The 24006-nt window shown below is 36.0% G+C and overlaps 1 protein-coding gene across 1 annotated transcript in view; it reads left to right on the top strand.

Moving 5' to 3' along the window:
- The window catches only part of dpydb (dihydropyrimidine dehydrogenase b), a 153609-nt gene that overhangs the window by 50844 nt on the left and 78759 nt on the right, over nucleotides 1-24006 (top strand). The window contains exons 11-12 of the mRNA XM_065276109.2: nucleotides 17470-17680; nucleotides 23225-23409. Coding sequence (XP_065132181.1) covers nucleotides 17470-17680; nucleotides 23225-23409 — 396 coding nt within the window. The remainder of the gene's footprint in view (nucleotides 1-17469; nucleotides 17681-23224; nucleotides 23410-24006) is intronic.

Raw genomic sequence — 24006 nt, 5'->3', positions numbered from 1 at the left:
GATTGCATTTAGTTTGTTCCTTTTTTAGAAAGTTTTCATATTTCACAAAAAAATTTAACTCCTCTTTATAGATTACATGAACAACAAGAACCTAAATTGATTAAATGAAGGGCAAAGTGATTATACTGAAATCATGATTGTCTTAATTTCAAAAAGAAATAGCAACTCATCTTTAAAACATTAATTTACTTGGAGATTTGGAAAAATGTTACGCGGCCTGTGAATACCTACCTGAAAAAAACGAATTATAAAGTAAAGAACATTTGGTGAAAATATTACTTTAATATATTTAAAGGTCACATTCTTCCTGATCCAATTTTTTAAACCCTAGTTAGTGTTTAATGTTGCTATAATAGCATAAATAATACCTGTAAAATGATAAAGCTTAAAGTTCACTGCCAGGCGATATATTTACTTTAACAGAATTCACCTTTTAAAGCCTACAGCGAATGGTCAGTTTGGACTACAGCCCTTTACTTCCTGCTTTAATGACGTTAGTAGAACATTTTGACTAAACTCCGCCCACAGGAATACATCAGTCGCCGGCTAAGCTAACAGGAAGCTAAGCTGCTATCGAATCACAACACACTAAACAAGCTACACAATCAGAACTCGATACATATTTCTGAAGTAGGGACTGCATAGAACAAGGAAGACATCAGCCTGTTTTGAGGACAATAAAAATAGCCATATACACATAAGTAAATTGTGTGAAAAACAACGCATTTTTTACATGTAAAACATGAACACATTTTATATTGCGCACTGTAAACACAATCAAAGCTTCACAAACAGAAAGAACGAAACCTTAAATATTGACTGAGTAAGGCCTTGTTAAAGATTTTATGAATTTCAGTCTCAGAAAATCATGTAGAGAAAATCCAATTTAAAAACAACATTACGTTTAGCGCTGCAACACAATTAAACTATTATTCGCATGTCTATGTTTTATAAAAGCTAAGATTCTTCTAGTGATATATGACACATTCATAGGAAATTTCTTAGTCTTATAAAATGGGTTTATTTATATTATGTGCATGTCCGAAAAGAAAAAAAAACCCTCATTGTACTGGGTTGTGTGTGCAATGCGTTCTTCAGGTTCTGAGTATCATATTCAGACTCAGATTTCATCACTCACCACCAAAAACTGATATATATGGTTTTTTTTTACACACAGCAGCTTTAAAATGTTTTTTTAGCTTTCCCACATTTTTATGCTTTTAAGTATAAATCTAAACATTGTTTGGATATTTTTTATCTAAAAACATGATGACAAAAATACTGATTAAGAAAATGTAACAGTAGTGAAAAATATATACAGACCCTTAAAGTGCAGTTTACTGTTTTATAGCGCTTAAAACATTATCTGTATTTTTTCCATGAAACGACAATTTACCTACCTCGAGGAAGCATATTATCCGTTTCATTCCTTTTTTACCTCCGTGGATAAAATTGCAATCATTTTGTGTTGTAGAGGGGGGTAAACTGTGGTAATAAGCTATCGTTTTCAGTTTTATTTTCTCTTTCTAAATTGATCATTGCTGTTGCTATTTCTACTCATCTTCATGTATTCTGCCATTGACTGCCAGTGTTTCATCTCCGTGTTGATCTTTACAGGCCTTTGTTGTGTCTTCTTTGCTTTGCCAACACGATCTACAGTATGAGAACATTGTTCTCGTAGCTCAGTTGGTAGAGCATTGTGTTAGTAAAACAAAAGGCCATGGGTTTGAGTTCCAGGGAACACATACTAATAAAACATGTATACATTGAATGCATTATAAGTCGCTTTGGATAAACGCGTCTGCCTAGTGCATAAAATGAAAAACACAAATAACTACTACTACTAAACTGAGTAATAATCTATTTTGTCATATCTCCTGAGACTAATCCTTTCATTAACCATGAATTCACCAGAAAATTCCAGTTAGATTACACTTTTTTCCATGCAGTCCAACTTCCAACTGGCTGTCCAGTTTTGTAAACCTGCATGTGTACTGTAGTGTAGATAATCTCAGCTCACAGACAGGTGGGACTACAGTACATGCTTTTGAAAATAATGAAAATTTGCAATTGAGTTAAGTTCAGCTAGTGGCACAAAAATTATTTACTTTAACACTACCATGTGCTGTACCATGTGTGGCACCAAAAATCCCCAAAATGTATTAAGGAAAGTGTGAATTAAAGTCTGTGAGAAGTTATTTTTATTACCCATCTTTTCTCCAGTTGAGACACTAGCCAAGTTTAGAAAGCCATTTTTCAATTATTACAGATATTTAGCAAAATTTTATCTTTTTATGTGGAATAGTTACATGAAATATTCATATTATGAAACATTACATTGCAAATGGAACCATATTAAAGTTAACTATAAATAAAATAAAAAGGAATAAAAAGAGATAAAAGTCAGATTGGCATAGCTTTATTTAATGGATTAAAATGACATTTAAGCAATTAAAAGTAAAATATCTGATATATTACACTAACTCAAAAGAAATTTAGCAAAAGGCAGGATAAGACAAATTAACTTTATTAGTTCATTCAAGAATCATGCTCTGTGAAAGAGAATTAATGGATAAAATAAATACGGTTTCATGCTTAGACTAAGGTTAAAGATTTAAATTTATAATATTTTAATTGCTCATATATTTGTTTTTAAGTATGCATATTGAATATGTATATAATTTATTTATTTGTAACGATTTCTCGTCACAATGACTTACAGTACCCGGATGAAGCTGTTACCATTTAGGCAATTGTTATCTGGAAATAATAAACCACGAAACATCACCACTGGCCAATCAGAAGCACCGTGTAATAAGTAATCAAATAAGCCCCTTCAGTGTGATACAAGACCCTCTGCTTTGCATCGGGGATCAAACTGTTAGGGCCTATTTCTGCGACAACAACGACTGCATATTATCCCGCTTTGTTACTGTGCACAACAATTTTTCCTTCAAAGTAAGGTAAGGAACATATCAAATTTATTTGAAATATTTTATTTGTTCATTTTTTACAAATACAGAGTTTCTGTGAAGAAAACCTGTTTAGTTTCAGATGTCAGAAACACACTATTTGATTTATTAATTGGTAAATATAATGTGATCTATGTTATTAAAAGACATATTTACATTACATTTTTGTGTAATATTAAACTGTACCTGTCAAAATTATTTGCAGCAAATGGTTTACTGTGTGTTATTAGTTTTGAGCAGTTGTTATCTAACAATAAAAAACCTGCAAATTTCTTTCCGTGGCCAATCAGATCAAGCATTCCAACAAGCTGTGTTGACTGCATATCACATCTTTCATATTAACGCTAGTTATACTACATAATACTTACCTGTTATTTTATTACCTACCTTTTCTATTACTCATTAAAGATAAATAAATGAAAAACACCTTCCTCTTTCCCTTAACAGATAGGGGGCCCTATCTTGCACCCAGCGCAATTGACTTTGTCAGTGACGCATGTATCATTCGTATTTTGCACCGGCGCACAGCGGGTTTTTCCCTCCACAGAAGCACGTCGGCAAACTAGGGAATGAACTTGCGCTCCCTGGGCGGTTCAGCCCAAAAAAAAGAGCCGTGTTCCGGCGCAAACCATCCCTGATGCTATTTTGCAGTTTCAAAAAACAATTGCGCCACTGACCAGAAAAAAAAAGTTTAAAGTCAGTGGCGCGTTCCGCACAACGCGCATACACTTTGCTTATCTAATCTACATTGTTACACTAAAAAATATTAATACACGAGATAAGGGAAATCATAGTGGTGAGCATTGTGGTGATAGTTTTTATTTATTGTGTGGCTGCGTTAAAAAATTCTCATGCAAATAACGATTAAAATATTTTCATAAGTTAATGATAATAAGTTTGTTGTGTGGCTGTATTACGTTTATTTTATGTAAATAATAATTAAAATGTTTTCATAAGAAACCTTAATGTATATGAACTTGATTTGTAAGAGTACTTTGGGGTTGGACCTTGCTTGCGTTTCTTGGGTCCGATTTCAAAGCCCCCAAACCCTTTCAGTGGTGAGGGTGCGATGTCAGCGATGTCCTCTGCTGGCGTCAGGTCCTGAGGGAGATCCACCTCCCGTTACACAGCGTGCCCGATTTATGCTGGCAAGCTTGGGATTCCCCCGTCTCCTGACATCATTGTAGCGCTTGGCGCAACGATATGCCAGCTGATGAGACTGTGGCTATTTCCTCTCACGCCTGTTTAACCTACGCTGATTTGGGCGGTTTCTCCTATCCCCATACAAAATAACTTCTCTGTCTTTGACTGCTCTTACAAGAACGTTGGTCTCCTCGGCTGTGAACCGCTCCTGGCGTGCGCCTGGTAAATCCGTCATAATAATAGCAACCCGCCATGGAACTTGCGCCCTTGCGTTTAAAGGGAATGTTGGATAGCGTTCTGATTGGTTTATTTGACGTTACGCCCAAACCACACCTATGAATAATGAACCTACTTCAGACCAACCCCTTATTGATTTGCGCCCGGCGCAAGAGTTATTTCTCACGCCGGGAAAATAGCAACAGCGCCCAAGATCCGCCCACAAACTCACTTGCGCGTTGCGTTTCAGATCGTTAAAATAGGGCCCTTCGTCTCTAAATGCAAATACATTTTAAGGTGCATGTAACTTGTAAAGCACTTTTCATATTATTGATATGTTATTTAATGTGAATGTTTATTGTAAGTGTAAAATATATATATATATATATATATATATATATATATATATATATATATATATATATATATATATATATATATATTGCAATAAAGCATTATGAATGTATTGTATGGCATTAAAACGCGTAAAAAAAAAAATTATGACATGATGAGACTGACATTGTAAAAAAAAATCACTAATGTATGTTCTTATATTAAATACCGTTGTGAGGCTTGTTTTTGTGGGAAATGTGTAGTAATCTTCTCAATTTGAGTGTGCACTGTTAAGACATGAAGTGCGATCTGCCTGTGGGTTAATTGTGGAAAAAGCTCACAGCGAGATCCAATATCAGTTTTCCAGTTTACTCCCAATACTTCATGAATGCAAATGGAATTCATTTAAATCCTGCATTTCCAGTAGCGTTCACCAATTTGCACTGTATACCTGCCTAGTTTGTAGGTTAGTTGGTGTCAAAGACAATAGGCTATAGAAAATGAAGTGTTTTTCATCACTATTAACCGTAAGAATTTCCCGTCTCATAGAATAAACCTTGGAGTTAGAGTTGAAGAGGAGTTTTTCAAGAAAAAAAGTAAGAAAAGGTTTTGTAAAGGTGACAATGTTAAACTGTTATGGTGGGCAGCGCTTTATATAATGAGATTTATTTTTCCGTGGAGCTTTTTAGCAAAGTAATTAAGACATATTCTTTTCTCAATGACAACTGTTGCAATGCTGCCATGGAAACAGTGACAGGAAAGTTAAACTTAGAATTGTGTAACTACAGCAACTATTAGCTGTGCATTTGCTCTGTGAGCTTTCAAACAGGGTTGTGCTAAATCGCTGTGGCCATAAATTAAGCTTCTTCGTAATGGAGGATTTTTTTTCTTGGATGGTGGGCGTTTGATTAATTTCTTAATGAAACATTCACATATACATGAGATTAATTTAACAGGCTCTTTTATCCAAAGCAACTTGGGGCTTTAGCTCCACTTGAGACACCATTGTGATCAACAGATGATACTGTAAGCAGTTTAAAATATTAACTGAAAAGAAACAAAGCAATGAGAAGTTTTTTTCTTTATTATTAGAAGTAGTTCACCTGTTAAAGATAAATTTATTAGAATGTAAGATTTTTCCTTTTTTTTTAGTTACTGTTGAAAGAGCACAAAGAGTTTGGCAAGGTTGTATATCTGTCGAGCTGCAGCATTTTAAATAAACTGCAGAGGTTTGTCTGTATTCACTGGGAATCCAGCCAGGAGTGAGTTGCGGTAGTCAGTACAAAAGCACACTATTGCCCGTGCTGTATCTGAGTCTTTTTTTCTGGTAGGACAAGGCTGATCTGCTTGTCTTATTTGTGGTTAAAATGACAGGTTCTTGTCTAGTGACACCAAGGTTCTTGTCTTTCTGTGTGGGTGAGATGACTTTTGAATTGACATGAGCAAAGGTATTTTTTGTCAACATGACCAACAGCTCAGTTTTTGCCATTTGAGCTTCAGATGCTATTTATGCAATATAGGGAAAGACTTCATACGTTTATAGTATACAGCATGAATCTTTAACAGGGGGTCAGGTACCCCTTGAAGGTCCGTGGTGATTTAAAAAAAATTAATTAGACATCAAACAAAAATGTATTAATTGGTTAGTAATAAACATTAAAGGTATAGCGGAAGATTTTCTTTTTCCAGGTGGATCAATAAGACTATTGGTCATCCCAGTGGTCAATCATTCTGATGATATGTTTATGTAAGGCCGGCGTATTTCCCTGCATGCACACTTTCAGGTGTATATGCGTGTGGTGGGCTAGAGTTTCAGCCATTCATTAAAGCTTGCGTTCTCACCGTATTTTTTGACACCGTAATGTCTTGAGGGTCGCAAGAGAAAAAGTGTTTTTGAATTGTATGACAAGAAGAGAAAGGCCTCTGAAGAAAGAAACAAGGCCAGAGTGTTTTCGGGAGAATACACTGTTAGACATTTTCAAGGATTTTTACAGTAACCTACTGGCAACACTGTTGCCAGTAGGTTACTGTAAATAAGATTTACAGTTCTAAACTGTATTTCCATTTTACAGTATTTAAATCCTACTGTAAATATGTAATACAGTGTGCTACCGTAAAAAAGTTATATACTGTACTACTGTATACTATACTACTATTATTTTTATTTTATATACATTCATTTTTATTATATTTAAATTAGCTATAATTTTTAGATAAAATAAATTTTTACATTTTAACCTACATATACTGCTAACATTTAATTCAAAGAGACAATTTCAAATATTGAAGCCTTTATTTAAAACAATACAAATACTTTAAGAAGTTGTGTGAAATTACATTTAAAACATACAGTACACATTTCAAATCATTTGCAGTAATACATTTAAAATAACACAAATTATAAACATACATACATATAACACTGATTACAGGTTTAGTTAATCCAAAAATTATAATTTTATAATTTAAACAATGATTTTCTTTGGTTTTCCAGTTACAATGGGAGTAGTCTGTGACCGCATTATAAAATGGCTCCACATTATACGTGCTATATATTTCAAGTGTCCCAAAGACATACAAAAAGGGGTGATGAAAATATAATCCATAAAATAAATTTTGACCCGTCATTTCTCTAAATGAGTAATGCAAGTAAACAGCTATACCTGATGGATAGGAAGCTCACAGTCAAGTTTACTGTCAGGTCTGCAACAACCAGGATATACCAACAAAATATACACATCAGGAAGAATGTGTAGATGCAGTATTTGGAGAGTCTTTGGCATAGGACTTCACACGGAATCATGTCTGCCTTTAGACGACTTTAAATTATGTCAAGTTACATGGAGTTATGCTATAATGATTTGGTGTTATACATTTTGCATCCTACTTTTGAAGCTAGAGAGGTGATCATGATTCACTACCACTGTAACCAGAAAACCCATAACACCACAAAATCAGTATCATAATAGCAAAATAAAAAAATTTTTGACCCTTTTATTTAGTCTAGTTAAGTTCTCTTAAAATAGAACTGGTTTAAAATGAAACAATGACTGTCTGTCTTTACATTTATCTTCACATTTACAGAAAAAGGCAAATAAAATACAGTGCAATGCAAAGTATAAATTTTTTATCAGCATGTGCATTCCCTTGTTCGAACCCATGCCGTTTAATGATGCTAACACAATGCTCAACCACAGAGAAAGGTTCTAAGAATGTTCCTTGAAAGTTTCCAAAGTTCCCAATAACGTTATGAATGTTTTTGCTTGTAATGATAAAAAAACATTACATTCTATTATTTACAAACTGTTGTAAAACATTATTTCTTAATGTTCTGTTAAAATATTGCATATAAACATTCATAAAATATACTAAACATGTGTTTAAACATTGTGAGTACATTTAAACATGACATTGTATGAAAATAAAATGTAACATTCCTCTAACATTCGCACAATCAAGAAACATTCCTAAACAATTTAAAAACTGGACACTTTTATGTTGGCTTAACATTATTGGGAACAGAACTTAGAACTAGAAATTAGAACTAGAGGAGATATACTCTTTAGCCTTTACTTACAGTAAATACAGTAAATATACTTACCAACTTACAGTTCTGAATGCACATCAAAATGAATTGTCATAAGAAATAATACAGTAGCTTCAAAAAAAACCATACTTCTGGTATAAAATAATCAGTCTTGTTATAAAGTAATCCTGTGAATCCTGTAAGCAAAAGAAAGATGGTCATAATTATTTTGAACCACAGTTTTTACAGTACTGTTTGTTACAGCTGTTAGTTAATTAGGGAGACCTAACTAACCCATATATGCAGCACATACTGTATCTTATTGAGAAGTGTCTCACCGAATACAAGTTGTTTCACTCAAACTCTGTGAGGTGGTGAAGAAAGGATGGATATTCTGTTGTCCTCTTCATCCTCACTTGTCTCTCATTCCAGTTCTTGCAGTGTATTTTGTTACATCCTCCTTCATTTATCCTCCCAAAGAATTTTAGACAGCAGAATAAATGCAGGGGAAAAAGGACATATTTAACACATTTAATACATGATGCTAAACACTCATATTTTTCAGTAAATACTGTTTTGAAATGATAACCAGAGTAGATGTACACTACCTGAATCACTACACATGGCCACAGGTCTGTGTGTTATGACAGTGGGACGTGGTTTTCTGATCAAGGCTGAATATTTACTGAACAGCTACATTGGCCTCAAAAGCAATTTAATACAAAACAAAAACACATTTTAAAACTGTATTTTATGCAAATTAGGTTTCAGCCTTTATGTTTAAACATATTCACATTGAAAATATAATGTTTTTCCGATTGGCCACAACACACACATAACATACGCTCATACGTTGAAGTCGTTTGTAAAACTAAATGTGTAGGAAACTCTTATTATGTTCACATGGGACTTTCTAAACGTAGTTTAACGAATTTGAAAGATAAAATTTAGTTATACACCTTATTAATAACGCATAATTTATGTAACAGGTAAAGCCAAGCGGATGAGAATATAAACACAACGTGGTAACTTACACTTTTTTAAATATGCTTTTATATTAATAAATTATTCTCTGTGGTAACGTTATATACTAAATCTGATCTTTTCATATCATTGACGTATACATTAGGCTACGTTAAGCATTTCTTCATAATAGTTTTATAAAAGGAAAACACTAGCGTGTAATTTAACGCACCGCGCGTGCTCGTAGGCTTGCATACACACAGTATGATTTATTAATTAGGTTTATACTGACTTTGGTAAACTAATATTACCGTTATACGTTAAGCAACGCGTCCTGTTAACGGTTTTAAAATGTCCCGTTCGGGTAAACAACAACCGCGGGTCTGATAATAAATAACTTATATAGATTATTTTACCTTGCTGGTCTTTTTTCATTCTCTCATCTCGTGTATCTTCAACTGAAAAGCGCAGCTGTCCCAGGGAAAGTCCATAAAGTCTTGTTTGAAAACTCTTCAGTTTATGTGCACACCTGAAATCGGTCCTCTGAACACCTGTGCTGCTACATGGTTCCTTAGCTAAAATAAGTCAATGCCTGTGTGTATACAATTGTCAAAAATGTATATAAGGATTTGTGTGAATACGGAAAATACCACCAAAAGACTGTTAGAAAATATAATTTTCAAAAATACAGTAAATTACTGTATATGATGTATGATGTCACAGAAAATTCCCAAAATGCAACGCGAATTACAGTTATGTACTGTATAAATAGTTTACAGTATTATACTGGGTGATATACAGTAAATAACTGTAAAAATTACAGAAATGTCTAACAGTGTATTTCACACAGGTTTCTACTCGACAGGTAAAGTTTGGCATGCTATTTGGAGAAATCCATTTAAAATCACTGCTAGTCAAAGTTGATGTAAGCTATGATTAGCGATGCTAGGCCTGGCACAAGTCACGAAGTGCGCAGACACAGTAAACATTTCAATGCATGAGCCATGCTGGCAGCAACTTGTAAACCGAGCGAAGAGAAGAACCAGGCTCGGGCATGCTCTCTCGTGCACACGTTAATAGGCGTTCCCTCTCGGGAGGAGCATGTGCATTTTTTTAAAAAGTGGAGGGGCGGTTCTTTAAAAAATTTTGGGAAAATCTTCCGCTATAGGCTACCTTTAAAACTTGATTAAAATGAAGAGCATAAAGCTCCCACATTAAAATCTATTCAGAAAAATGACAATAGCCTCTTTTACACTGTAATTTCACTGTAATTATTTTAGCATTGTTCACACATGCAATGACGTTCAGTCTTTTTACCAGTAAGATATCATTCACACATCAGTATCAAAATACCAGTAAACTCAATGAGAAAGCGGTGAAACCTTTGCTGTGCAGCGAGCTCAGTGTTGGATTTGTAAACAATGGCGGTTTACGACCAAACAACATTGCATTAGGCGACGTCAAACTGAACCTGCGTCTTAAACAACAGTACTGCACATTAGGCTTCACAGAGGGTGTGCTAAGGACATCGGCAAATAGATGGTAAGCTGAACTTTGGTAAAGAAATTTTCAGGTGTGTTTGACTTTTAAGCAGCGTGCGTGTGGAAAGGTCTGTAAACAGTGCGGGGGTAAACACATAATCTGTATCAAAACATTATGATTGGCCCGAAGCTGTCAGCGCGGTATGACGCTGCACTGTAAAAAGTGAAACATTGGATTAACCTAATAAAATTGAAGTAACCATTCACAATAAAGATTTTACATTGATCTAATGTTCAGAAACCATTCAGTTTAAACTAATTTTTTGCATTTCATGCAAACTCTTTTCTGAATTTGGTGTAAATCAAATATTTTAAATTGGCTTTAATTAAAAAAAAAGATTTTTAAAAGACTTGATCTAAATTCAGTTTCCTTCAATCTGAAATATGTATTCATTCCAATATAAAAGGCTTCACAATTGACATAATCTAAAAATTTTAAATTCTCTCAATATATAAATACATGTTTAAATGAGTCAGATCAAACGTTATTTTAAATATTTATTAAATCGCATGAAAATCACTGTTTTTACAGACTTTTTTGGCAAAACAAACATTTTACAAATACAACATTCTGAGACAGTTCGAGTAATCAGTTCATTTCAAGTTTAATTTCATATAGCATATTAAAATGTGAGTATTTCAAATACAGTTGTGGCCAAAAATATTAGCACCCTTGGTAAATATGATCAAATAAGGCTGTGAAAATTCATCTGCATTGTTAATCCTTTTGATTTTTCTTTTAAAAAATTTACAAAAATGTATCCTTTCACTGGATAATAAGAATTTAAAATGGAGGGGAAATATCATTATGAAATGAATGTTTTTCTCAAATACTCGTTGGACAGAATTATTAGCCCCCCTAGAAATTCTTATTGGTAAAATATGTCTGAAGTATATTTCCATTCATTTTCACAATTTTCAGAACTCCAGCATGATTGTAAACACAAAATCATTCAGCTCTGGCTTCTGTTTCACAAAAATATAAAGAGGAGGGGAAACAAAGCCTAAATTCCCTTAATCATCCATCACAATGAGAAAAACCAAAGAATATATTTCTGATGTGCAGCAAAAGATAATTGATCTTCACAAATTGGTGAAGTGGCTTTAAGAAAAGAGCTAGAGCAGTGAAAATGAGCATTTCCATCATCAGGGCAATAATTAAGAATTTCCAACCATCAGAAAATGTTACAAAACTGCCTGGAAGAGGACGTGTGCCTATATCGTCCTAATGTACGGTGAGAAGGAGAGTTTGAGTAGCTAAAGACTCTCCTAGAGTCACAGCTGAAGAATTGCAGAAAATTGTTGAGCCTCTGGTTCAGAAAACCTTTTAAAAAATTGTCAAACAGAACCTACATCAACACATGTTGTTTGGGAGGGTTACAAGAAAAATTCTCCTAGCTCATTCAAAAACAAACTAAAGCATATTCAGTTATCAGTCATGACTGGAACTTTAAATGGGAATGGCTTCTATGGTCAGATGAAACTTAAAAATGAGCTTTTTAGCAGCAAACACTCAAGATGGGTTTGGTAAACACAGAGAAAAAAAGTACCCCATGTGTACAATGAAATATACTGCTGTGTTTTTGATGTTGTGGGCCTATATATCTGCTGGAGGTTCTGGACATCTTGTTAAAATACATGGCATCATGGATTCTATCAAATACCAACAGATAAAAAATCCGTAAGTGACTGACTCTGTTAGAATTCTTATAATGGGCCATGTTTGGATCCTCGTACTGTACAATAACCAAAACACAAACCTCAAAAACAACACAAAAATGGGTCACTGAGCTCAAAACCAAGCTTCTGCTAAAGCCATTCCACTCTTCTGACCTGAACCCCACAGAAAATGAGAGGAGTGAACTGAAGAGGAGAAGCAACAACATGTAGCTGGGAATCTAAAAGGTCTGGAGTGATTCTGGATGAAGGAATGGTCTCTGATCTCTTGTTAGGTGATTTCTTACCTATTCAGGCATTATAGGAGAAAATTTAGACCTGTTAAACTGGCAAATGGAGGTTTTAAAAAGTATTGAATAAAAGGGTGCTAATAATTTTGGACAATGTGTATTAGAGAAAAACATTTATTTCATAATCATATTTCCCCCCATTTTAAATTCTTATTATCCAATAAAAGAATACATTTTTGTGAATTTTGTTAATAAAAAATCAAAAGGATTAACAATGCAGATGAATTTTCACAGCCTTATTTGATCATATTTACCAAGGGTGCTAATAATTTTGGACACAACTGTAAGAACAAATAAGAAACCATTGGTATGTCAGTCCAAATAACATTGATACAGCAGCTGCGGTTGAGGGCATGTTACTGAGGACCTTTGCTCCAGTTCTTCATCACTTGGCATATCCTGGCGAGACAATAAATAACCCCCATGAGTAAATAAATAAGTACACCACCCATACATTAATTTCCACCTTCGCTAATGTAAAACATAAAGCATATAAAATCCACGTTCATATTGGCATTGAGCGCCCGGAGCATTTAGCCTAAACTCCAAGCCGCAAAATCAGTGTAACATTACACATCACATACTGTATTGAGGTAATTAATTTAACGTTAATTGTCGGCAGAGAAATGCAATATACTCAAGCCTTAGTAATGAAAACAACTTTTTTACAACATTCAGAGCGAGAAAATATTTTTTCCTTTCATAATATCCGTTCAATCAGTCTATATAATATTATCCCTATTACATTATGCTAGGTCACGCTAGCCTGTAAACCTGGCTATAGGTAAAACGGTGACAGTCACCTTATAAAAACTGAACTACCTTATAAAAATTATAGTGTGAGTGCTGAAATAAAGGGAAAGGATAACACAGACGTGCAATTTTGGTTAATTCCCCCTTACCTGAAAAACGGGTCCTGTTCGCGTTGTTCAGCAGATAACCGTCGACTCGGTCTCTCCCAGAAGAATTCTCTCGAGTTTTTATCTGTGCGCATGCGCAAACCGTGCTTAATCTAATAAAAGCAGTTTGATCGAATCTATCATTTGAATTTCATTGTTATGTTATAAATTATATTGTATCAATCTAATAAAAGTAGTTTGATCGAATGCATAATTTGAATTTCATTGTTATGTTGTAATTTATATTGTATCAATCTAATAAAAGTTGTTTGATCGGATGTATAATTTGAATTTCATTGTTATGTTATAATTTATATTGTATCAATCTAATAAAATAGATTGAAAGACACATACAAATTAAAAATTTGTATTTTACTTAACAATCTAATAAGTTTAGGCTATTGGAATGAAAAAAATTACATCAAACGAAAAACAGCCATGTTTTACTTTTTACAGTGTGTCCGTTCTAAATGCCGGTAATCTAATTTTGTTCACACATAGGGCCCTATTTTAACGATCTAAGTGCATTGTCTAAAGCGCACGGTCTAAACGGTTGTGTCCGAATCAACTTTTGCTATTTTAACGATAGTAGGAATGGTTTTTGTGTCAAGCGCATGGTTGAAAAGTGTTGCTCCTATTCTTTTAATGAGTAATGGGAGTGTTTTGAGCGTAACGTGCAATAAACCAATGTGAGTCTCAGCTCTCATCCCCTTTAAAAGCCAGTTGCGCTGGCGCTATGTCTAATCCCTATTTCGATGACGGACTTTGTAAACTGAAAAACTAAGCGGAGGAAGAAGACCCCCAGTTTAAGATTAATGTTAAATAATTGTGTTGTTTTTCACGTTTATAGAAATTGTTATTTTTTTATTAAATCCTTTAAAACCCGTTTTCTTTTAGCCATGGAAGTAAAAATAGCAGGCTTTTAATTGCTGTAAATGTATAGCTATCCAATATAATCAAAAAATAATTTACAAGTATGTCAGAAAAGGTTACAAACAGGAGATAAAGGATTTACACACGTGCCGAGAGCCTTTCAGCACCCGGACAGCGGCATGATTTTTTTTTTTAAAGCATTACTTTATTTTTACATTATATTTGGTAGTTTTTTCCTGCTGGTAGAAAGTAAACAAGTTCCATCAATGAGATTGTTCTTATAGATCTGGTTGAACATGCTCCAGGGCTTTGCTGAGGAAAGGTGTTGAAGATGTGTAGCTCTGAATGTCTGATGGGTTAAGTGCTGAGGGACGTGACCCAACGTTAGGAGGTGAGGTGATGGTGGATTTGACGAACGGTGGTAGGTCCCGTGAGATGAAGTTGAGTATGGGCGATGGTATGGGTTCGAAATGGCATGAGGTGAGATATTTGGAGCTTGTGAACCCGGTCTATGTAGAGACGAGAGAAGCCAGCAGTGTTTGAGAGGGTTTTTTTGGAATAGATTCTGCGGGGAAAGAAAATGATGTATAGATGTCCAGAATCATGTTTTGGTGATTTGGTGAAGTGAGAGGGTTAAGTAGTGAGAAGATGCAGAAGTTTTTTTCTGGAGTCTGGAGAAACAACATCAAGCCTTTCTTTACAAAAGCTTTCCTTGGCCTGCAGAGAATGCCACAAAAGCAGTAAAGAGTATGAGGTCAGCTGGATATCTGAATTTGGTTGAAAAAATAAAACATATGGAGAATAATACAAAATATCAATGTAGCATCAGAGCTTTAAAGTTGTTAAATTTATCCATTTGAAATACGCTTTAGTTCCTTGGGAGTCAAACTCACAAGAATGCTCTATCAGGTGATAATAATAAAGCTAAAAAATCTAATAATAATCATAATTCTGTTCTATTCAAAGATTAATGTTATGCATCAGACATTATTTATGCAATTTAAATTGCTATTTAAATTCATGGCACCTTTGAGAAGCATTATACTGCCGTATACATCCAACTAAATGCCACTTCAGATGCAACAGTGTAAATATGCCATATGTAGCATTGCAGGTTGTGTTGTAAATGAGTTGTCAGTTTTATGAAGTTGCCCGTGGAATCCGGTGGATGATGGATAACTGCAATGCGGAGACATGCGCTTCAATGTGGACACAAACAGTATAGTAAAGAGCAGGATGAGAAAAGGGATAAAAGCTTTTCTCCTCAAGTGCCTCTTTAGGGAACATCACTGTAATTGTATGCAGCGTGTTGACAGAAGTAGTGATGTGAGAGAGTGAGGGTTGCGAATCTAAGTTAATCTCCTCGGTGCAACTTGCCTGAAAAAGATTAACACGTATAGTGTGTCCTGAGGGTGGAACAAGTCAATGTAAAACTATTGGAAAACGGTCTCCTGCTGTGGAAAAACATCCAGAGAGAGATACTACCCATCCATTAGTGTTAGATTTAAGAGGATAAACAGTGAATCTAACTTTATAGGATTCTTCCAGGCTCAATGTACATTAAGCTCACAGCATTTGTGGTGTATTGTTGATTACCACAGATAATAATTTAGTCTCCTTTTGTTTTTCAAAAATGCAGGTTACAATAGGGCACTTACAAATGAAGTGCACTGGGGCCAGGTAATAGACATTAAATACACCTGGATTTCAAAGTATAGCCACGAGACTGCCTGTGACCATTTAATGCTATTAAGCCATCTAGTTACTTTGCATGATACTGTACGCTCAAGGATACTAGGAAAGTAATGTTTACGTGTAGCAAACATCACTCATGGGTAATGCATAACCAGAAGTTCATCCACCTTAAAAAATATCCCCACCTTAACAGACTATTAAACAAATTTAGGCAGCTCAAATAAAATGTTTTACTGAATATTTGTATGTACTGTACTGTAAGTGCTTTAAAAAATTCAAAGAATTATAGAATTATGGACTGTTTCCATTGTATTTTACTGTTTACATGATTTTATTTAACCCGTTAACTGGCGCTAAGTTTCCTTCAACATTTTTCATGTAAATGTTAATCTATCACGACAAACTATATATTTTTGGAAAGGTCTAAGAATGTAGTTTTCATATTTTAAAACCTTTTAGCAGTAATAATAATGCAGAAACTGTAATTTCTTCATTTGTGACAAGAGTATGCAGCAAACCAACACAAACTCAATGTTTTGATAATTTTGAAATTTCTGTATTAAAAATAATAAATAATACTATATTGCATTTTTATTCATTACAAATACATTTTAACTGCTATAAAAATATATATTTTCACCTCCAGACATTTCCGTAAAAAAACTTTAGAGTGTCTTCTTTAAAACAAGACCAAAATTAGGCTTCTAGACCAAAAAAAAATGCCCGAGTTATATTAAAGGTGCAGTGTGTAAATTTTACCGTCATCTAGTGGTGAGGTTGCGAATTGCAGCCAGTGGCTCAGTCCACTGCTCACCCCTCGCTTTTGAAACGCATAGAAAAGCTACGATATCCGCCACTGGAAAAACATGTCATCGTCGGAGACAACTTAGTAAAAAAAGTTTGTCCATTAAGGGCTTCTGTAGAAACATGGCGGCACAAAATGGCGACTTCTATGCAAGGGGAACCTCAGTGTATGTAGATAAAAACGTCTCATTCAATGGTAATAAAAACATAACGGTTCATTATGAAAGGTCTTTATACACCCATGATAATATAGTTTTGTATATAATTTGCATTTCTGTCAAGAGATCCTTCTAAAAAATTACACACTGCACCTTTAATTTGAAGGTGTACATCACCTTTTCACCCCCCCCCCACTCAAAAAGGGTTAAAAACAAAAACAATGGATGCTTTGACATGTAAATTGTTTACTGTAGTAATCTACATTACTGAGCTTAACTAACAAATCAAATGTTTTCAAAGTTTAATAAATAAAATGTTCAGGTTCTCCCATGTGCTCCAACAATTAATATTAAGAGCTTTAACTTCTTTGTTTCTAAGATGGAAGTGGCTAGAGAGGAAAAGTGCGAGTTCCTGCCCTTCCTTTGCCCCCGTGAAGTAATCATGAAAAATGGGCACGTGGTGGGCCTGCGGTTCTGCCGCACTGAACAGCAAGACAACGGCACCTGGATTGAGGATGAAGAGCAGATCGTTCACCTCAAAGCCGACTTCATCATCAGCGCCTTTGGCTCCTTGCTTCAGGATCCTGTAGGTGAGGTCACAGCTGAGACTGACAGCTCACAAAAGACAAAGCTGCTCTGGCTATTATTAATAAGCTTGAATTTGTATAGGCTTATTAATATTTCAAGTCCTTTTGGAGCTAATACTGTGGTGCATTTTTAGAGTAAAAAATAAAACTACGGTTTAAATTCCCATGTTGCTCAGACTGTATTTGTTTGCCAGGCAGTGCAGTCTGAAGATTACTATACATAAATTTATTTTAGTCCTTACATCCGCTCTGTGTTATATTGTGTGGACCGACCCCCATAAAAATGTTTTAAGGTTTTATTGTTTTTGCTGTGGTTTAAAAGAAGCATGCTGAACGCGTAACTGTGTACCTGTGGTCCATGCAAAAGATTTCCCCAGCCAGTCATCACAGAAACCAGGCTGTTCCCTGGTCAATAAACATTCAGCATCGCCCCACTTATCTTTCCTTAGCAGATTTTAGTAGCTGCAGTATGATAAGCATCACTTTGAGGGTGTGGGGGGGGGACGGGAGATGATAAGACCCTCAAAAACCAGAGGCTTGTTTCATTATGGGAATCCTTTATCAATCCACCATCACAAATACAACCTTATTGCACCAGATTACCTTCAAAATATCAACCAAACATTCACATACTTTGTTTGAATCACACATTTTACTAGGTTTGCACACACTGCAGGAGGGATTTTGGCCCACTCCTACACACAGATCTTCTCTAGATCGGTCAGGTTTGAGCTCCCTCCAAAGATTCTATATTAGTTTTAGGTCTGCAGACTGGCTAGGCCCGCCAGAACCGTGATATGCTTCTTACAGAGCCACTCCTTGGTTATCCTGGCTGTGTGCTTCGGGTCATTGTCATGTTGGAAGACCCAGCTTCGACCCATCTTCAATGCTTTAACTGAGGGAAGGAGGTTGTTCCCCAAAATCTTGCAATACATGGCCCCGGTCATCCTCTCCTTAATACAGTGCAGTCGCCCTGTCCCATGTGCAGAAAAACACCCCCAATGCATGATGCTACCACCCCCATGCTTCACGGTAGGGATGGTGTTCTTGGGATGGTACTCATCATTCTTCTTCCTCCAAACACGTTTAGTGGAATTATGACCATCTATTTTGGTCTCATCTGACCACATGACTTTCTCCCATGACTCCTCTGGATCATCCAAATGGTCATTGGCCAACCTAAGACAGACCTGGACATGTGCTGGTTTAAGCAGGGGAACCTTCCGTGCCATGCTTGATTTCAAACCATGACGTCTTTGTGTATTATCAACAGTAACCTTGGAACGGTGGTCCCAGCTCTTTTCAGGTCATTGACCAGCTCCTCCCGTGTAGTTCTGGGCTGATTTCTCACCTTTCTTGGGATCATTGAGACCCCACGAGGTGAGACCTTGCATGGAGCCCCAGTCCGAGGAAGATTGACAGTCATGTTTAGCTTCTTCCATTTTCTAATGATTGCTCCAACAGTGGACCTTTTTTCACCAAGCTGCTTGGCAATTTCTCCGTAGCCCTTTCCAGCCTTGTGGAGGTGTACAATTTTATCTCTAGTGTCTTTGGACAGCTCTTTGGTCTTGGCCACTGTAGTAGTCTGGTTTGTTAGTAGTTGGATTCTTACTGATTGTATGGGGTGGACAGGTGTCTTTATGCAGCTAACGACCTCAACCAGGTGCATCTAATTTAGGATAATAAATGGAGTGGAGGTGGACATTTTAAAGGCAGACTAACAGGTCTTTAAGGGTCAGAGTTCTAGCTGATAGACAGCTATTCAAATACTTATTTGCAGCTGTATCATACAAATAATTAGTTTAAAAATCATACATTGTGATTTCTGGATTTTTTTTAGATTATGTCTCTCACAGTGGACATGCACCTGTGATGACAATTTCAGACCACTCCATGATTTCTAAGTGGGAGAACTTGCAAAATAGCAGGGTGTTTAAGTACATATTTTCCTCACTGTATGTATGTATAGGGGTCACAGACTCGGCATCTGTGTGCACGTGGATCTGTCAGCCAGTGCAAGCGAGATCGTTTTCATGTCTTATGGCTCTTTACACAGAATTACAGTTTTAAAAATATCTGTTTTAACAAGAATTTACGCAGATATAATCTGTTATGTCTTAAGTGAATGTTTGGTTAACTGTTGGGAAAAATATCTGAAGTGTTAGATTATATTTGATCCTTTCATTACAGTAGATTTTAAAGCTGTTTGTCTCAATGTCAATCAAACAATAAAAAAAGAAAGAAAAAATTAAACATATTTTTCCTATAGTATTGTTTTTGACACTGTGTGTGCCAAATCTATTAGTTTTACCAGGGATTTTATAGTATGGATGCTGTGATTTTGTTTTTAGAACTTTCAAAAATCTTTAAATCGATTTTTCTCAAAATTTACTTTGCTGACTTCAAACATGTGTAGTCATTTTTTGACAGATTTCAACAAATCATACATTGTTTTGAATTTTTTTCATTAAAAATGTCAAAATATATAAATAACTAATTTTTGAAAATGTCCTCATTCGAAATCATTTTGCCAGCACATGTCACATTTGCCGTTAATTTTTTTTTTTTTACTTTATTTCCAGAAATTATTATTTTTTATTTTTTATTTTGCATGTATAAATAAGCTTCAGTGATGTCAGCACCTTTATTGTGTCCGTCCAGCATGAGCTATTGAAAACTGCACTTTATCTTCAGTAATTGACAGACCCACTGAACATTAACGACTGTATTAAATAGCCTGTTGTGTTTTATAGGAGGACTTAAGCTCCAATTAAAATATAATGCAAGTCAGTGTATGCGATCTCACACTAGACACGCATTATAGCGAGATCACGGTTAGCGGTACATCACGCGGAACTTGTGAGTCATTTTGAGTATTTACACATACTGTAGCTGTCACAATTGCGCTATGCTGTGTAATAGTTGCAGTGAGAGTTAAATCTGAGAGGAGGAACGGCATTTTTTTTCAACATTTTTTTTTATTTTGGCCAACAACAGTTCATGCAATTTTCAGCCAAAAATTTCCGATGACCAAAATTTCAGTGCATCCCTAATACAGTACACCCACACACACTCATATGTATATCTTTGTTGGTGTGTGTCTAACTTCATCCAGCTATTTTTCCCCTTTTCAAGTTTTTTACTTAGCGTTTTGTTGTCCCAGTGTTGTTGCTCTCCAGCCGACCTGTCATCCATCCTAAACACTGTAATGTCTCTGAGCAGAGTGTCGTTTCATCACTGACTTGAAGCTCAGAGATAGCAAGCTTATAAATGCCACTCACTCCCCGGACCTTTTCCAAGATATGAATTACTTATCCACTCCAATGGCCAGCAGAGCCGACAGAGGAGAGCTTCGTCGCAGCGTAGAGAATAGAAAAGCTGAGAATGCGAGAATTTCTCCCACTGCAATCTTGGGTGGGCAGGCTGGTCTGTGATTAGATCACCGCTGGCCAGCGGGATGGGCAGCTGACTGGCTACTTTTAACACTATGCCGACCCTTCGCCAGACCCCCTGATGCATGACATTAACCTTTCTGTACCCACATCCTTGGGTCTGAGGAATATTGGAAAGCATAAAGCTGGCATGGTTGCTGCTGATGGGTCCAGATGGTTGACTAGTCAGTGATCTCATTAGTTGATTAGTGAGGTTGAAGTGAACCAGTTTATATAGATGTAGTTTTTTTTATACAGTTTGGAACTTTCGATCCAAGGCCAAATTCATAAATGCACATTTGTTTAGTCGATATACATTAGTTTCCTCTAAATTATTTAAGCAATTATTCTTTTGCCCCTTCTGTCTCGCATTCATCTTTCTGAAGTCACTTCATCTCTTCTAAGCTGTTGCATTTTTCCCTGCCAGTGTCTTCCTCACTGTATTTCACACAACAACATGCGTTTTGTCTTCTAATGGAGCTTGGCAGTGAGCGGTTCTATGAGAAGTTACTCCGGAGAGTTCTACTTGATTCTGAGAGGAGGCCATTTCATTTAAGGAGAAGATCTCTGGAGTCCCTTAGATTCGTCACACACCATAGCACGCGCATGTGAGCATAAGTGTGAGAGAGAGAAATTGAGAGAGAGAGAAAGATGGTGGGGACAAATGGGGGTGTGAGGATGTTTTTTTGCCGAAAGTGATGAGAACGGCAGTCTTCATGATCAGTGGAGCGTCAGGCAAGGAGAGCCGACGGAGGGACGGGGGATTCATAAGGAAAAAACAAAAAGGGAAAATATACTCGACAATAACAGGCAAGGAAAAAGCATCAACAAGGCTGTCAGGGTTACAAATTCTTGTGCAGGCATCTGCACAGACTGTCATGTCTTTATTTTCAGCTTGCATCATATCCAGCAATCACAAAGTTAAGCAAAGACACTGAAACATCACTTAAAAATGTTTGAATATCATTTTTTGTTATGTAACACTTTATTAAATCTACTGCCAGTTGTTTTGAAGGCAGATAATAGCACAGGTACACTTTAAAAGCGAAGTATTTCGCATAATACTGTACATTCGAGCACATGCAGTGACCCACAGACCGGTTGGCACATGACACAAAGCGCCACGAGAACAACCCAAAAGCAAACTGCTTCATATGCTTTAAAATCACTTCCGCAAAAGCTCTGTGCCACACGCCGACCAGCTCATGCAGCGTTGCACAAAGTTAAACACACAGCCAGCGTTTAAAAGATGATGAGATAACTATTCATCACTTCCTTCTTAACGTAACATTTTGTTGTGTGTAACACTCCGAGTCCGGTAAGCAACAAAGTGTCACTCAAACAGTTATGTGAGGTCTCATATCCACGGTCCAGCGGTAACTACAACTGGTGACAACAAACTGAAAAAAATGTACCTCACAAAAAGTGACAAATCCCACGACCGGCTCTTCCTTAGATATGTGCATTGCTGTTGGTAACTTATAAATAAGACACCACACTCAATAACCAGCATCACTCGATGCCCAGCAAGGTGTGCGTGTGCAATTGTCGTGTTTTTGTATTTTTTTACAAAGACAAAACAGAAGAACAGACACACATGTTTTTTGGTCTAATAATATATTTTTAACTTTAAGAAAATGAATCAACCTTTTAGAGAGTAAAGTAGCATAATGTAATTAATTTTTTAATATTAAGGAATTAAATACTGTTTTTGTCATTAATTATACATGTTATAGCAGTAATTATTTAACCTCATTATAATTTTTACCTCATTAAAAGTTTTTTTCAATTAAGAGAATAATATGCTAATATGCATAAATATGCTAAATCAATGTTTATTTAGTTTCACTTATTGTTTGTATGTTTCTCAGTTACTTTAATGATATATTTTAAATACCGGCCACATTGCCACATTGCTTTCTTCATATCGGCATCAGCCATCAAAAAACCCATATCGGTCGACCACTACTAAGAATTTTGCACAGCACTATATGTGTACATATATAAATTATATACCATTATAAATACAGTATTGGTCTTAATAATGCGATTCTCATCTAGTCTTCACACCTTTAAGAGTGAACTCTAATCTGTATGACATTGAATGCTGTTACAGTTAAAGATGCCATGAAACCTGTCAAGCTGAATGGATGGGGGACACCTAAGGTGAACACCGAAACCATGCAGACCAGCGAACCCTGGGTGTTTGCCGGCGGAGACATCGCCGGCTTGGCCAACACCACCGTGGAGTCTGTCAATGATGGCAAACAAGCTTCCTGGCACATCCACAAGTACATCCAGGTGGGCCCTCCACTCAATAAGCCAATCTATCTCATTCTGAAATTGGACGTCTTACACAACATACTTAGTGTTTGGCCACAGTTGTGTGTAGCTGTAAGAGCATGCTTCGCATTACGTGTCGGTGCCAGCAATTTTCAGCATTAGTGTAGCACTTAAAGTTTTGCGCTAACAGTTTTTACAGCTAGGGCATTATTCCACAGGGACTTTTTTTCTCGGGGTGACATCTTGAGTACTTTTTGGCTGAGCCGCTCACACTGTAGAAGTTCTTCCTTTTATGTGTTTCAAGCTAAAGACTATTTTCTGTGAATTTGTACTAAAGACTAAGTAGCGACATGTAAAAAAAAGGTTCATGTGGAGGTTAATCACTAATGTAACAGTGGCCAGAGGAAGTCACGCTGAAGTGTTTGTTCAGCAGATCCATTTCCCCCCAAAACCATTCCGTAATTTCGGTGTACAGAGAAAGAGCTGTTCAAATATTTGCTAATGGGTTCAGCAGTTCAAGATCACGTAAATCGTTGCAAGATAAGATCGTGTTTTATTGTGGGTGTTAGGGGTTTATGTATGGATTTTCAGCAGAAAGAAATGTTCTGTTGTTCC

The sequence above is a fragment of the Paramisgurnus dabryanus genome, chromosome 6 (genome assembly GCF_030506205.2).
Source record: "Paramisgurnus dabryanus chromosome 6, PD_genome_1.1, whole genome shotgun sequence".
NCBI lineage: Eukaryota > Metazoa > Chordata > Actinopteri > Cypriniformes > Cobitidae > Paramisgurnus > Paramisgurnus dabryanus.
Note: the sequence above shows the minus strand (reverse complement) of the source record. Positions and strands in the feature narration are given on the sequence as shown.